Below are 17,599 nucleotides of genomic sequence, written 5' to 3'. Positions count from 1 at the left end.
GGTGATCTGCCTCTTGTGACCTCTTCTGATCCCTACGGGCAGAGAGTTGCATGGCTGCTGTGTGGGGCAAAAGATGAGATGTGACTAAAACTAAAGAGATGTGACCAAAAAGATCATAAAAACCTTTGGATGTCTGTGAAGTTCATCACATTTTATTTACTCACAGGGTGGATGTTTCTGTCATGATTTCCTCCCCCCCGCGCATATAAAGCTAAATAATAGCTGTCAGAAAAATAGGCTGTTCTGACAAGCCTGAAAACTTCTCGGCTACTATACCAATAGTATGAAGTCTACGGAGATGTAGGAAGGACCGGTCCCCATCTGCTGAAATGATGATTATTACTGTGTCACCATATCACTCATGCTTCTCCCCCTGTGCCCTCACCCAAAATGAGTTTTGCCTATCCACAAATAGGTTGAGGGGCACATTTCTTAATAAGAAATCAGTAAATCCATGGGGCTCTCCATTAATGGTAGCACACAGCAGTCCAGGCAAGCTCTATGGGGAAGGTCGGCAGAAGCACGTGCCCTTATATACCAAGACACCATGCTAATATATTTGCCACCACATGACTGAGCTTATCTTAGGGTATAATAAAGCCTCAGAGGAAGGAAGGGCCGTGCAGGTAGAAAGGACCTGTGCTATCACTCTTCCAGCCTCCCAGTTTCAGACAGGACCGCAGACCCTTTTTCCAGACGGAGATGTACGGCGATAACCAAGGTGGAACTAACAGGCAGGCGCTGAATTTCACAGCTCATTTGCGTCCTGCCTCGCCCCGTCCTTTGCCTGCACTTCACCCCTCAGACTGGACGGGGAAAGGACCTACTGCTGGCTTTTATCTGCAGCATCAAAATGGTGCCCGCTAAAGCAGGCGTTTCTCTTCTCATCCGAGCTATGCCGCTCGCCTCCTAATCGACCTCTGGAAATTCACTTAACCTCTGCCTCTTATCTGAAAAGAGGGGTGCTGAGAGCCTTAATTAATTAAGTGGTCCTGAAACGCTTTTAGAAATGCACTTGACTTCCAGCTCTGCATAAACACAGCGTATTGAAGTACGAGTGCGACCGAGGGCGTTATTAAAGCATGACAGAAGCAGCCAAAACACAATTACAAAGCTTTTCCTCATAGAGTCAAACTTTTCCTGGCATAGCAATGTCATTTTAATTTTGGGCACAGATGCCTCCAATCGCCATTAACCAGAAGAGCAGCTGTGCCAGCCAGAAATGACACCAGCAGTGCTGAAAAGGCAATCTTCTAGGAGTGCGAAATCCTGCAGGAGTTTACCTGCAAAGGTAGGGAGACCGATGTATGGCTTTGCAACTTGTAAAACAGAAGAGTTTTGAAATAGGAAGTAGGAATAAGAGCTCTTTTTAGCCTCATGACATGAATTCTTAGACCGGAGTGCTTACAGAAATATGTGAGGAAAGTGCGTTGAGTAGTCAAGCTTGCCCAATCCAAATTATGTGGTAAGAGACCAGCTCTGGCCCTCCAGCTGTACAGCTCCTAAAAGAGTAGGCCCTTTTCCCTAATGCATTCCTGCAGAAATTACCCCTTAATGGCCATCGGAGAGGGAGATACCCACTCCCACCCTGCTCTCTGTCCCAGGGAGACCAACATGGAGCACTCACTGGTGGGAGTTAAAGCCAGTAGCTGGGGTTTCCCTGTTTGAGACGTGCGGGACGCAGCCCAGTGAAGGCCCCAGGCAGCAGTGCGGTCTGAGAGCAGCCGTGGCTATGGCACGAGCCACGCAGTGCCTGTTTCAGGCATCCTTCAACAGACGTCGAGTCCTGGCTGGGAGCAAGCCTCACGCTGGAGCACAGAGGGAAAGCAGGGAGCCCACGCCGTGCTCCTGGCTCCTCAGCTTGCTTCCAGTTACCCTGCCGGACGCAGGGAGCGCGGCAGGAACGCGAGGAGCCAGCGAGCCAGGCCAGTCTTCTAGTGCAAAATCTGCATTTTTATTAAAGACATATTTTGGAAGGCCCATTCAAAAATACATTGTGCTCAGTAAAAATTAACCATTTCCATGCTGATAATTAAGGTTACCACAGGATTTTTTTTTTTCTCTTTTAGAATATTTACAGCAACGATAGAAATTGTACAGAAGTTAAGAATGGAATACATGCCCAAAAAAAATTTGGTAAGGTGTACCAACAACATGATACAAAGGGTTGTATACAAACACTTTACAAATGGTTTATTAACTTGCATGAAGTCATCCTTAAATATTCAACACATTTTAAAATCAATTTGTATTCCAGGATTAAAAGGATTAACACCACACCACGTTCCTTCCACAACAGAAAGCATGATAGATTTAAAAGTTTGTGCGCTTCAGATTTCTAATAAGTTGTTAAAAACATTGGGGAACCTTATCCATGAAATTGGGATATTTGAAAGCAACCTCCCCAGTCTGGTATTGTTCGAATAGTCTGTATTGGCAGATTGTGAAAGAAGATCCCATTTTTTGTGAAAAAAGATCCTATTTTTTTTTTCTTAACCTAGTTCTTCCTTCTTTCTCCCCAGTTAAATAAATTCAGAGTTCAAGATTTTCACAGTGGAGATCTAAGCAGTCCTGGAAGTCCTTGACAGATTAACCAGATTTAAAAATGCCTGCATAGAATTTCCAACAAATTATGGTTTCATGGAAAATTTTAGCTTATTGTTCCATATAAACCAAATGCATATAGATGTCACTCCTTTAGATTACACATATCCTTCAGTAGTATGAGTCTAAGATGTGCACTAGCCAAAAAAAAAAAAAAAAAAAAAAGTAACAAGAAAAGGAAAGCTGAGACAGTTAGCTACACCTAGTTTTGCCTCACTAAACAGTTAAAAGCTCTGCCATTGGATTTACAAGTCAAGAGTTTACACCAAGAGGTTCATATGCTATAGGAAACTTGAATAACATCTTCCATCTTGCGCTATGAACATGCTTTAACTTTGCTAATGGAAAGCTCTACGGAAGCAGTTACTCCACGAAGCACTTATACGCCTGTACAGTTAAGATGCCACCTTGCATTTCTCGCAGTGGACCCAGAGAAGCAATGCCCTGTAAAACAGAGACCTGGTGGAACAGAAAGCCGGGCAGGCTGTGTGTTTTGGTGGGGGCACGATGAGGTACGGTATCTCACCCAGATGAAATGAAAAATAAAAATGAAGAAACTCCTGAGCAAGTCTAAGGATAGCTGTTTGAATAAAACAGCAAACAGGGTGGAGTAGTAGATAAGGCCTCTAACTCCCTGATAATCTGCACTAGAGAAAGAACAAAGAACAAGGCAACTGCAATATTCGAGAACCACGGGGGGAAGAGCAAGGGAAGACTGCAAAGCAGTGCAAAGGATGGCGTTAGGATTCTAGAAGGAGAGCTAAGATGGCTTGGAGGTTTTAGAAGTGTACCAGATGAAGGCCCATCAAAATTTTATTACTTGGTTGCTGACAGTACCTAGAGGAAGAATCTTTTTGTACATCTGTTCAAAATTTGGAGTCAGTAATAAACTCGGAACAAACAAACCAAACCTCGACCACATTCTGCGAGAGAGAGGAGGTAGATTGACTGGTAGAGAAGACAAGAGATGTGTAGAGTCACTCTTAGCCGTAGTCGTAAATTCCAAGTTCAGACCCTTGAGCCATGTTTTAAGAGACACATTTACCTGGCGGCATATTTTGGGTTATATTCTAGAAGAGCCTGAGAAGCAATCTGACTGGCTCGAACAACAGCATTAAAGAATGGAGGGCTCGTCCTCTCACTTCATGTGCATCTTCCACTTGGTTTGGCAAAAAAAGTCATCTTTTGCTCCAAACAGTTGACTGTATGCAATGATATTCCTGGTAACAAATAAGCATCCGAGCACAACTTGGAGCAAGTAAACTTCAAACCTAATCTATCCTGCCTCATGCATTAGCTATTAAAACAGACTGCTAGGACAACAGGCTATCTACGACAGGTTTTCTCTTCAAATTAAGAGGATCTCCTGTAAAATTTGCGTTGCTTAACCATCATGAACTTTGCTTCACCATTGCAGAGTAAATCTTCAGTTTCATTGCAACACCTGAACCAAGCAATGTGTGCAAGTGTTCACTAGCCTGATGAGCCTGAAGCGATGATGCACTGGTGCTGTTTGACTCTGAGAAAGGAGCCGACATCTAGAACTTCCAAGCAGTGTTATATTGAAAGGGTTTACTCAAATTGCTCCCTTTTTAACAGAGGCCAGAAAGTTAAATGGCTTTTCTCCTCATGCACTACAAACCCAGCTAATGAATGGTTAGTATCATGACACCATTAGAGAGAACTGTTTGGGGAAAGGCACCTGTTCTTATAGAGTGTCCTGACTTAAAGGTCATTTAAAATGATTTAATAGGGCACTTCACCTTTCCAAGCATCTTCGGTGACACTCCTGTCCTATTCCAAGTGGTGGGCCTACGTACACGAACAGCCCAGATGTGTGACTGATGATAAAATCCCAGTAATAAATGTATTGTTCATGCTAGCTGGAACGGAAAAAAGGAACATTCATTGCCACCCCACAATTTGCAGTATATTATATATGGCTATCCTTATAATACTCTGTGTGACTGAGATTCAAATACTCTCCCAGTCTCTGACAGTGTTCAGCATATACAGAATTAATTACATGTAGGTATTTCTGAAGCATGTCTCGCTACCAAATTAAGACAACAACAACAAAAGAATAAAAACCCCAAACGCTTCTAGCTCATGGCTCCCCTCGAAAGCGGCTGCTTTTTGTCTTAGCTAAATAGATGACAGCATTGCTTTCAGAGTTCCCTTCGCTACAAGGAATTACAGCACTGAACTGTTACAAATACATAGCTTTTTCTGGGTGAACACAGTGGTCTACTCAGCTAAGTTAGAGAGGCTTTTGAAGAAAAAACAAAGGTTGGTACGTGGCTTTTTATACTGTGACTATTGACCCTTTAGGAGACCCAGCTGCAATGAGCAGCCATGTCCACAAGCAGGACACTGCTGCTTGGAGAATCACTGCAGCTCCGCTCCCCAAAACAAGCTGGTCCAGCAGAGAGAAAGGCGACAAGCCTGAAGATGATCTGAGGGTGTGTGTTAAGTCTGGAAGTTTGAGGCCTGCTTAAATACTGATCTAAGAGAGCAACTATCTGTACGTAGAGTGGGTGCGCTGAGGTGGGCCTGACCTGGCATCAGACATGAAAGCTTGGTGCAAGGCCCAAGCCCTGTGGGATGGGGAACTTTTTAGAAAGACTGGATCGAACCTGGGGCCGCTGACTTCCTGCCAAGAGCTCGTCCTGGTGCTCAGTGCTGGCGACCTCTCGGAGGAACGAGGGATCCTGGACTGCGGTAACAGAGCAAAACGCGTTAAATAGCCCTAAGGGACTGTTCTCTGTGGTCAGGTCTGTTAAAAAACCCCACGTGTTGTTTTAGGTTAATGCATTTTCATGGCAGTTGAAAGGACAGCTTAACCACATAGCTTCACACAGTTTCAATTAAGATGAGCTTAAGGTGCTTCTTTGTCGATTAACAAGAGCTCAAGAGCTATAGTAAAAACTTATCTACAGGTTTAGGCAGCTTGAGTTCTGCAAAATGACTAATCCATTTCTGAAACTTAGTTTCTTTACTTTTCACATCATTAATGATGCCATAATAAGGCAAAGCAGCTTGCCAAAGAATAAAATGCTGTTTAAATAAGATGCTTTATAGTAAGTAAATCTATAGAACATGTAGCACAAGACTCAAAGACCAGTGAAGAGGAAAGCTCACACTTAGAAAATTGTTTGCTCTGTAATTATCTTCTCCTTTATTGAGACAGCAAATCTCTGCCATATAATAAGACTCCTTTGGAAGCCTCAGCGAAATTACATTAGCAATATTTTAAATATTCGGAAGTTAGACCAGGTTAAAAATACACAATCTATCCCAGCACCAGCTGGCTGAGCTGCTGGAAGTTCTTTCTAACAGAAGGAAGAAAATACTACATACATTCAACACAATTTAGTATTCAACTTAAATCTGTTACTGTTTGTTGAAGTTGAGAAGAAAATGCAGTATGAAGTAGAAACAACTTTCTGTAAATATGGGCCACCAAATAAATACTTGAACATTCCTTAGGTCACTCTTGAAGCTTTGCTAACTACTTTAAATAGCTATATGTACAGTCAGAGATTACCCTGATTTAACTTAATGCATATTGAGGGAAACGAACAAACAAACAAAAACCTTGGGAAACATTTTTCCTTGCTAGAAACCAGAACAGCCATATACAGCCCAGTGGCATCATCTCCAGCAGGAAGCTCTTACTATCAAGATACAAATCTTGTAGAGGCAAAAGGAAATACATCCATAAAGTACAGAAGAGTCTAGTCTGAATGCTCACGCGGAGACATTCTGATAGTACTGCTTAGAGCCCCACTCCCAGGCAATGCTTTTGTGAGGATTTCAGTGGCATCAACCCATTTCAAAGCAGAGAACGGGAGTAGTCTAGCTGTGATGCACTGGTGAATCGAAGAGAGACTTTTAAAATATACTGATATTGATAGTAAGGACTAGTAAATTCACAATAACCTTCCTGGATGCCCACTGAACTTATCAAAAACTGAATATCCTTTCATGTCTACTGTATTTATATATGCTATATAAATACTCTATATGTTATAGCATATACAAATATACTATAAACCATATATATCTATAGAAAATTATATGCACATTTCTTGCAGGCAATTGACAAGGAATTTTCGTTTTATAGTTTTTCAAATTCACCAGGCTTAATTTTTGCCCTGGACAAACCTGCTGTAACATCCTTTCATATTGTACTTGACAAAGATTTTCAAAGTGTTTGTGCCGAATGTGTTGTTGTTAGAGCTTTGGTATGATTCAAGAGGTACCGAACGTCACGTCCAGTTTGCATTGTTTTCAAAGTAGGAAGTTCAGCTCTTACTGTCTGGCTACTTCTGTTAACTGTATCTATGGCTAAGTCATCAATTTTACATTCAGGTTAATCTCTTCTCGGAACAAACAACATGTTTGCAGGTACAAGTGTCTTCTGACGACACCAAATAGAAAATGAACTATGCTGCAGCGTAATGAGGGAGCTGAATGAACGTGTTTGAAAAGGAAAGATTGTATTGTTCTGACACTACAGGCCTGACTCTCCTCTTATTGCACAAAGTTTAGACTGGCATAACTCTTTTGACTCCTACTGACTCACCTTCCATGTATTTTACTGGTAGCAACAGAGGAATCAGGTTATATATTTGCTATACTTGACATTCACCAACGTAAAGGCAGTTTTAACAATGTTGTACAGGAGACTGGAACCCAAGATCTAGTATTTTGCTGAGACTGGTCACTGAACTGCGTATGGGAATATTGGGACAGTAAGGTCTAAGGAGAAATTAAGCTGCACGGCAATCTTCTCCCTCAATATCCAAATATCAGATTTGTAGTTTTAAATACATCCTGAAATATAAGAAAAAGTGCAAGAGTACTTTTAATTTAAATACAGTGTTTATCTTATTAGTTAATAGATTGCTAAAACAAGATGTAAAATACACATATGCATAAAAGCTTATACCATGATCTGCAGTGCCATGCTATGCATTAAGTGTCAAAGTTTGGCATTTCACTTGCAATTCATGCTATGTTTCTTTGGTTTTCACCCCTACAATTAAGTGGAAGAGCACCTGCTTTAGCTTGTAGTCATGGGGCACTTTATCTCTTTAGAGGAAAAAAAAAAAATGGTTCTGGGGCTCTAGTCTCTCGATGCAGATGCAGAAATCCTATGATTATTATTAGGAAATCTAAGGACACAGGGGAGAACATACCACATTTAGATTACTGTACAGTTCTGCAGTCTCTTACATTTAGCCAATACTTCCAACAAAATAGCCCATAATAAAGCTTGGAATTGAATGTTGTCTTTTGTTTGTTATCAGTAATTCCTATAATATTGGGCTCTCATAGCTGAGCAAGATTCATACTGTTACAGTCACATTTATATCCACATTCAACTTCCTTTTATTAGAAGTATAATACTGCACTTTATATCACAAATGTATAAAAATATGGCAGATAGTGTCATAACAATACTTTTCTTTTAAATGAGTATATTTAAAAAACAGACAGTTATTTTCCATTTATATATATATATTTATATATAGAATAAAATACTCCTGATGCAATATATAAATGTTACTGTTAGTTTTTTATAGAAACTACTGTAGCTGTTGCACTGCTTCACAATGTTTCAAACAGCTCAAAATAACTTTACATTATAACATAAAAGATATGATTATAACAGTACGATATTAGGTCATCATAAATAAATATTACAAATCCTATCAAATATGGAAGTTTAAAAAACAAATTTAAGACATACAATTTAACTTTAAACCCTTAACGGGGATACACTTTTATCACATAAACCCCACTGTGTTAACTAGGCAGCAAAAAATGTAGTAAGGGCATAGGTCTAGACATGAACGTTTTCACCCTTATAAGTGCCAATACATACCAGAAGTCTCCCAGCTTTCTGACAGAGAGGTGCTCTAAGCTGGAATGTAAATGAGAGAAAATGGCAATACCTTTTTCTCCCTGGACGGCACACTCTGCCTGTCGTCCGGTGACATTTCTGATGACCAGTAATTCGTAATTCGACTTGGTTTACTGTATAATCCCTGACTCTCGCTGTGGCGCCAAACAACATAGCTCCACATGTACATATTGCACACCTTTATAAAGCTGAAAATACAGTCTTACCATCACCAGAAACCACCACCACTCCCCTACGCTGACCTCCGTGCGAGCTGGCCTACTGCCTGGAGTGCGATTACAAGGCTGTCTCTTTCAGGTCGTTCAGGTTTGGCATCCGTGACCGGTTTGTTCGGCTGTACGCGTGCCCGTTCTGCCCGCTCTTGGCGGGCGGCTGCTCAGCGTAGGGAGGCCCGTCGCTCGTGCTCCTGTTGACGGGGGAGACGTGCCAGGTGGGCTCCAGCTGGCTCGGGATCTGCAGCGTTGGCCTGCCCTTGGCCGGCGCCTCTTGCCGCGCGTTGCTGCTGCCGCTGCTGGAGCTTTGACTCATGGGGTGGATTCGCACCTCGGAGAAAGCGGCTTTGGCCGGCTGGCTTGGCAGGGGCTGGAAGCGAGGCTCGGCAGGGACAGGGTGGTTCGAGGAGGAGAGGTGTAATAGCTTGCGAAGAGATTTTAATGGCTGGCTCTAAAAGACACGGGGAAAGCACTTGACCTTCTGCTCTCGCTGCTATTGTATCGTATCAGACTTCCTATGACAAAACTGTCATATCCTAAATCGAACGTCCTGAACTTTGCAGGACTTCTTTACTTTTAGCATGTACTCACTTGGAGTATTTCCTTCCAAGCTATGACTACACACCTGAGAAAAATGCTTTCTCATTATCATTCAAATCCATCAGCTACCTGAAAAAACGGAATGGCTAGCTCAGAAAGAAAGCTTTTGTTCCCGTTTGTTATTTTAACCTCGTGTCCTATGAAAACAGAGGCACAGACAATTGCATTAGCTCTCCGTCTGTCAGCACTCCTGCTATTAACTTTAGAACCTCAAGCCACATTTTATGAGGTGCAGATATCAGAAATACGAAGTACCTAAAAATTTCCTGAATGTCAACTCAGGGTTAGAGAGAACCTTGAGTAATTATCTGCACTGAAATAAAGGCTGGCAGAGCTCAGCAGTTTGGTATTTTGTTTGCCTGCAGCGGCGTGGTAAGCAGCTCTTGTCCCTCACAGCTTCTTTAGCTGGTAAAGCACACCAAAGGAGAAGAGACACAAGGGGTTACTCAAATGAGTTGCAAGAGCTGGGGTAAGCCTGAGTACATAAATTGGTAGGATAACAGCTCCATTAAATTCCACAGCTCACAGAACAACTTGCTTCCTCAAGCACACCAGCTGCAATTTCAGTGTTTCAAAGTTTTCAACGTTGTAATGGCAAGAGCATGGCAGAGAAGCTGCCTCCCAACCCCTGTTCTAAAACCAACCCAGGCTGGTTTTAGAACTGGAGGACATAAAGCTGCATTCATGCAGTGCGATGCTCCACCAAGCCAGCCTGCAAAACCAGCAGCCTGTGCCAGCTGAGGCACAGCCACGCAGCAGCAGGCCCCCACTTGAGGGCACTGCCACGGTGCTGCAGTGCCTACTGCGGCTGTGCACTGAAATGTTGTTTATCTCCAAAACAAACACACAACCACCATCTCTAAAGGCTCAGCGGCTGACACAAGGACACACAGTCTCACCTCCTTTCCCTGTCACTCGTGTCTAGATTTTCAAAGAATTATGCAGTACCACAGGTACAGGAGTTTTTACATTCAGTGAGGAGGGAATGGGGAGGGTGGGAAATAACATCAAATGCAATTTTTCTATTTACCGGAGAAAAATCTGTCAAGATACCTTTGTGATGTTAAAATACAGGGAACTGATAATGCTACTTACATGAGGCTGGATTTCTGTCATCTTCTCAGGATGCCAATCCTTCTGCCTGCTGCTCTGGTGATTAGTAGAATGAATGGCTTTCTGTAATGCCAAGAGATCCTGACCATCAGTGCTAGGCATCTGCAACAAAACATTAAAAACTGGGCTATTAATGTATTTCTTAAGAATAGCTGTAAATCCTTTTCCCAAGTTAATTACACAACGCAAGTGAAGCCCAATACTGCAGCAGAATTGCAATATCCTTTCATTATTTTTCCCCATAGTAAGAGTAAGTGGCTGCGGAGGTCATGCAGAGTTGCTTTACCCTTAGCCCTTGAAGCATTCGCATGCTGTTAGTGTTATTTGCTGTAAGAGAGAGCAATTAAACAAGGCTTCCAAGAAAAATAAAATAATAATAATAATAAAAAACAACAACAACAACAAAATTGTTGAGTGTCATCTTCATTTAAAAAGCATTCCATACTGCAGTTAAGACCAAGGATCAGTTCTATAAATTTGTTCCTAATTGAAGCAGATCGAAATCATCTCTAAACTGACATCTGGCCGATTTTGCCATCACAAAGGAAGAGATTTTCTTTTCCTCATCTTTCTGCTCCTCCACAAATAACCCAAGCCAAATTAAAAAATAAAAAAAATTCAATGGCACTAAAAAACAAGATATAAATTCATCAAATTTTATGGCAGAATGACAATGTAAAGCTTACAGAGACTTTTATTTCAGGAATTTTAAGCAAAAAAGAACAATTAAATTTAATCTATTTTTAATGCAAGCTGCCTTTTATCATGAACAATCAGCACAAACAAAAATATGTTAGAAACATGAGTGTTTTTTTCAGAGAATGTGTCATTAATATCTAATTGAATTTGTATATAAAGGAGCAGTTAGCACACAGTATGTATCTCCAATATAGCTATAAAACAAACCAGGTTAATTTTTTTTCCTGATTGAAACAGAATGAGAAAATTTAAACATCGGTAATTTCACAACTATTTTCTTCCTTTAGCCCTAGTCCCGGGGCTCATTCTCTCTGGAGCTGTGTACATTACATTTTCAGTATAACAAGTGGTCAAGAAACTTTTTTTTTTTTTTTTAAAAAAGACATAATCTACTTCAATGGAACCACAAACTTTACTTAAATTTATTGAACTGGCCCAAGATACTTAACTGGCATGAAGAGAAAGTGATCCCATGAAAATAAAACACATGCTGCTGTAGTCAGTAAAATAAGTTTACTGGAGCGTTTTACAGAGCTACTGTACTTAAAAATTAATACCATGGGTAGAGTGACTACAGGAAGCTTTTTCAAAGAAGAACTATGCTTTAAATTATTCTTTGAATTAAAAAGAGGGAAGAGGGATTTCTTGATGCTTGGATTCTCCCCGTTGGTTGAGTTTGTCTGTAATATAAGATACAAAATCTAAATGCATAGTATATCAATTCAGGAGATCTGTCCTTACTATATTAACTCATAATTATATTTTTGTAGTTCCAACAATACATGGTATCAATCTGCTTCAGGAAAATATAATAGTGATTGAATGAAGAAAGTGTATGGAACAAATTCAAGAAACTCAATGCATATAGAGCATGGAAAAAGAGATCAGTATTCTTACAGAAAAAGAGATCACCTATTTTTATCTCCCATTAGGAATGTAGAGTACAAAGTCTTTTGAAAACTGCAGGTAGGTCTTGTTGACTTTACTGAGCTTTGGATCAAATCTTGTAATTTTGTTACTTATGATAATGATATAAAATGTTATGGCATTTCTTATTTTTATATAAATAAAATATCAAAGATACACTAGTAATAGCAGCAATCGGTTTTAGAGTGAGTAGTTGATAGTTACCTCTGGAAGAAAGAAAAGTATTTTATTTTTAGCTTTTAAAAAGAGCTAGGGCTCCAAGATGAATGATTTCAGTTCTGACAAAAATATGCCTTCAACAACTTCACGTACAACTGCAAGGGCACTGGCTGTTATATTTTTATTTCTGTAAGACAATCAAAGAGCATACCAATGGATGCACAAACAACAAAGAGAACTGTCAAGTATTAAAATTACGAACAAGATGATTTCTCCTCCTCTCAGGTGCAAACAAGCCCAAGACGCTTGCTGTGCCATTTGCCTACCAAAAGAAAACTTTATCCTGCAATGGTTGTATGACTAAATATAACGATGGGTGCACCACCAGAAGAGAAGGTTTTCAAACAAATTCCCTGCTTCTACTTTCCATCCAAGCTAACAGAAGACAAAGTCATTAATTAGCACAACTTGCTTAGAAACTCTGTGGTCAGAAGAACTTTCTGTTTGAAGTTCAGTAAATTAAAAAGGAATCAAAGCATCAGGAGGAGGAAGGGTCACTTGCAACTGTTTTTTCCAAAGTACATAATCTCTTCAGATCCGTAGCTTGCAATATGTGCCACAATCTGCAAAACTAAGGCTTCTCTGAAGATAGTGCATATTGACACTTTACACAGCCCTCATGGATACCAAAACGCTTAGTGACAGATTGCAGAAAAAAAACGTGATTCTAGCAATCCTCAAAACCTTTTGCTGCATTACTAAAAGATTCCAAAACAAGATAAAAAGGAGAACGGATAAAAACAGCTCTTCAAAAACAATATTGCAAAGAATTCCCATAGCAGACAGTAGTGATTGTTATCCCATAAAGAACTACACCTGGAGAACTCTAGAGAGAATAATCCTCTGCACGAGGAAGTATCAGAAACTGGTATCACTTCTGCACTACTGGAGATTTTGAGAATGACATTATTAAGAAGATATCTTTAGTGCCATTTAAGTCATCTTTTATGACTCTTAACGATGATCACCAGCAACACAAAACTTGCCAAATAACAGTGGATGTAAGTAGTAAGCAATGGATGTGGTATTATCACCCTCTTAACAATGTGTACAATTGTGTACTATTACATGCTTCTCAATACGACTGTTCTCTGGGTCTAGTTCGTTATTTGCTGCAGAAAGCTTGTATCAGGGTACATAGCTGGAATTACATACATCTAGGACTCTAAGAGTTTTAAGCCTCAGAAAAAAACTTGGACAGTCACAAGGTATATGTTAAGATTTTTGATATGAGTCCATTATTACTGTAGTTGAAGAGCTATTACTACAGTGCTGTTAAAAGCTTTTACTACTGAAGTCAAACTTGGAGCTAAATAATTTTCAGGTAATAAATTACATTCATGGAGGAAGATCCTCATGAACATCCCAATGTTCATTATGTAGACTTCCTCAACTAACAGAGGAAGAAGAACAAAGAACAGTATCTGAAGCAAACACTTGCACACACACTGGTGTGCACAGTCTGTCTCTAGACACTGTTCTGTCAAACAACTGCAAGTAGAAACGAGAAGAGGTTTTTCAGTCTCTGGCTGAATGAAGTTGATGCCAGCAAGCTTGTAGATGAGGATGCAACAGTTTCATCACTATCGCATTTCAGAAATTTTATGCATCTCCTGTGAAAGACTAGGTGTAACTAGCCAATGCATTTTTCGTTATGCAAACACTCTCTCCCTCTCCTTAAGTATGAAAAGGAGTAAGGAGCACGTGTAAATCTGTCCTGGCTTGTAATCAGTGACGTTTTCAGTATCTACAGGGCAAGGTGCTTGTCAGTTGATATTTGGGAAAGTGCTGATTTTTGCGTTGCAACACAACTCACCTCAGTCTCTAATTCCTTCACTTAGTTTAATTTGGAAGTAGTTGATACCTGATCTATCAGCTGGGCTTTTAATATGTTCCCTTCCACCATGTCTGAATGGCTGAAATCTGAAACAGTGCAAATATAACATCTTTTTTTGGAAAATGCATCACCGAAACCAATGGCTCCAGCGTGCTACCTAAACCAATTAGGTGTGCTTACCCTTTCATGGACATTGTGATATCAAAAAATCCCAGAGTTTTAAACTAGATATTTAGTTCAGAACAGGTATCGAGGTGAACAAGTTCAGAAGGAGAGGTAGGAGCCACTGCCCTAAAACCTAGCTAGCAAGGAGACACGGTGCATTTTTGTGTGCTAGTTAACACACGCATGCACGTTCCATGCAGTTCAAAGAAAATTAAACAAACAACAAAAAAAAGCAGACAAACACTCCTCTCCCCCAATTTTCAATAGATCAGCCCTCCAACAATACCCAGTCATGCCACCTCACTCTCTGACAGAAGGTATTTTGACTTAGTTACTCCCCTTTGCCCTGCAGTACTGTTAACTTCTTCTGAAGCCTATTTAACTATGACGAGTGAGCACAATTTACTCCATTCCAAGAACCTTCAAAACCATAACTGCCATTTCATTTACAGAAATATTACAACCTAGTTTTTCAATGGCACTGAGTTCTTAAACCCAAACCTGAAATGTGGGGAATTCAAGCAAGCTACTCTGAAAAGGAGAGCATACATTACTGTTGGAGATGATGATCCCACTACTAGATAAAACAGTTTGATTTTCAAATTCCAAGTCAAGACTGAAATTTATCTTTTTTTTTTTGTACACTGAGAACATCTGACATGACACCAAAATCAAAAAAGGAACTAATGTTATTAACAAATTAATAAAGTTACATTTTAATGAAAAAAATATGTTAAAAAAAAAAAAAAGTTGGGTAGAATTCTTCATTTTACTAATGTGAGAATGAAGCACACTGGAAAGAACCAGTAACATAAAGAGACAAAGGTATATTTTTGACACTATTTTGCACATGAAATTTAGTAATATACTACTATACTAATAAAAAGCCCAGTGGCCTGGTTGAGAATTACAAGAGCACATTTTTACTAGCCATAATTTTAGATAAAGTACCTGCAGTTTTAAAATTTTGTTAAACAGATATGCAAATGTAATTTGAAGTATTTTACTGTTTCCAGAACTGTAAAACTTTTTGAAATACTAATATGCCACTGCCCTCTGATAAATAATTTTTCTCTCCCGAAAACTAGATGTAAATGTAGAAATACAGAAAAGATAGCAAAGGCATACACACTACAATAAAAGACACCTCTTCCCCCAACAAAAAATAAAACATTGAGAATGGCTAAGGCACATCATCCTTATTCCAGTCACAGGATACAGCAAGAAGTTGGAAGCTGTCATCAAGACACTGCCATGAAAAAGTTCTTAAAGAATTCTCTTTTATAGCAGTTTGATTTCCTCCTAATGGGTATCTGAAATTATTCAAGCTCTGAGGACACACAATAATGCATTTGCTACTTTTTGAACAATATCAACATATGCTGCAAAAGGATTTGCTACAACATCTGCTTAAAACTTGCATATAAACTGGATGTTGAAGTATCTTAATGAAAACAGACACAGAAAGCGTATCTGACTGTCATATAGTGAAAACAGAAAAAGAACAAATAGATACATGCAGGTATGATCACAAATAATATAAAGTTACTGTACTAGTCTAGCATTTTAAAGTAGTATCATTCAAAACTGATAAACTTATTTTCTTTTAGAAATAACTGCATACTTACAGTTTGAGATTTCTTCTTTTTCTTTTTTATTGCCCTGAAAAACCCTTGCTTTTCTTTCTCCTTGAGCTGTTCAGAGTGACTGTTAAGATTTTCAGGACTTTTCCTAAACATGAGATAAGGTATTGTAAGACAGAGTTTATTTTGATATGATGCAAATTCTGTGTAATGGTGAGACCTTATGGCAAAGAATGAAAATTATTGATTGAAGCAAAAAGATTCTTAATGTTTAAACATTCATTGGTTCAATGGTTACTATACAAGTAACAGATAGTCTTATTAAATGGGATAGGAGGAACAAAGTGTTAGGGTAAAATGATTAGTCAAACCAGTGAGTTACTTAGGGAAAAGGTTAAAGCATGCATGTTTTTTTTTTAAGCCAGAATTTAATACTCAAACCAAAATATTCACACACAAGTTTTTTTAGAAAAATTAAAATCGTATCTGAGAGGACATACAACTGGTGAGGAGGTACAAAAGCACTGGTCCAGTTTATCCATTGCTTGCCGGAGAGCCGGGAGTTGCAAAGTTCGCCAGATAGAACCAATTTCAATTGACACTCCTGACCTTTGCTGACATGGTTCCGAATTTATCATCAGGGAGGCTGGGGATCCATTTCAACTTAGAAACTTCAGTTAGTTTGTTATGCATGCGTGAGACAGTGCTGGCAAAAGAAGATGACCCAAAAGTGGAACAGTTGACTTCCCTGCAGACTGAATTTTATTTATTTCTCCCTCGTATCTTGTTTACAGCAGAATTAACTACAGCTGATAACCAACACGTTACTTTAAGTGTACACAGTAAACTAAGGATGTAAAGTACTGATAAAGAGCAAAAAGATGGCTTATGAAGGACACTGGTGAGACATAGCTGTATGCAGTTCTAGTGCCCTTTAAGCTATTTTGAAAATTGGTAGTGCTGATGGGAAGTTTCATGGAGATAAAAAGAATGGTCTACATTAAAAGAGTCAGAGATTTCCATCTCTCTACAATGTCAAAAACACAGCCAAGCCAATCCCAACAATTACAGCTTCCTTGATTGTGGCGTACAGGTACTTAACCAGGAAGAAATTACAGAAATTACAGACCTTTAAAGCAGAGGGCAAAGACATAACAAGTAGGTAGATGATTAGGCCAGAGAAGTCTTGTTAGAAATAGGGCACTGATTTTAACAATGAGAATCATTAACCACCAGAAGAAAGTCTGTAGTGAAGGAGTGGATTTGCCATCTTTGACATTTCAAATCAGGACTATGTACACTTCTGCCAGATGCACTGCTGGGCCTCAACCCCAGAGAATGGATGACAATTACTGGCAACTAATGTATGTGAAGTCATACTGGATGATCTAATTGCCCCTTTTTAGCCTTAATTTGTATGAAAATAAAAAAGAAATTATTCTATTGTCTTGCTGGAAAACCTGAGGGACAGCCACAGTTCCAAGGGCTCTGGATGGCAAAGAGAAGCAGCTTGGCTTGGAGCAACTGTAATGTAGCAACACTTTGCTGCCTGCTATAGTTATCTTTGGGTTCTAAATCTGGCTTAAAATGCTATGCTGTAAACTGGTGATTCAGCTGCTACTACATGCCAAGCTGACGTTTTTTTCCAAGCAAATGTGAAACACATTATCGAGGTGGGAATGACGACAGTTGTCCCCCTTATTAATGA

The 17,599-nt window shown here is 39.6% G+C and overlaps 1 protein-coding gene across 4 annotated transcripts in view; it reads right to left on the bottom strand.

Moving 5' to 3' along the window:
• Positions 1-1,654: 1,654 nt before the first annotated feature.
• Positions 1,655-17,599, bottom strand: part of CDKL5 (cyclin dependent kinase like 5) — a 131,119-nt gene continuing 115,174 nt past the window's right edge. For 3 of the 4 annotated variants that reach the window (XM_084506376.1, XM_084506377.1, XM_084506378.1), the window contains 4 exons: positions 15,937-16,039; positions 11,718-11,840; positions 10,444-10,563; positions 1,655-9,199 (listed from right to left, as the gene is read on the bottom strand). In XM_084506376.1, coding sequence (XP_084362502.1) covers positions 8,813-9,199; positions 10,444-10,563; positions 11,718-11,840; positions 15,937-16,039 — 733 coding nt within the window. In that variant the 3' untranslated portion in view covers positions 1,655-8,812. The remainder of the gene's footprint in view (positions 9,200-10,443; positions 10,564-11,717; positions 11,841-15,936; positions 16,040-17,599) is intronic. The other variant, XM_084506379.1, reaches the window with a different exon arrangement.

Source organism: Aythya ferina (assembly GCF_964211825.1).
Source record: "Aythya ferina genome assembly, chromosome: 1".
Taxonomy (NCBI): Eukaryota; Metazoa; Chordata; class Aves; order Anseriformes; family Anatidae; genus Aythya; species Aythya ferina.
This window is presented reverse-complemented; position numbering and strand designations above follow the sequence as displayed.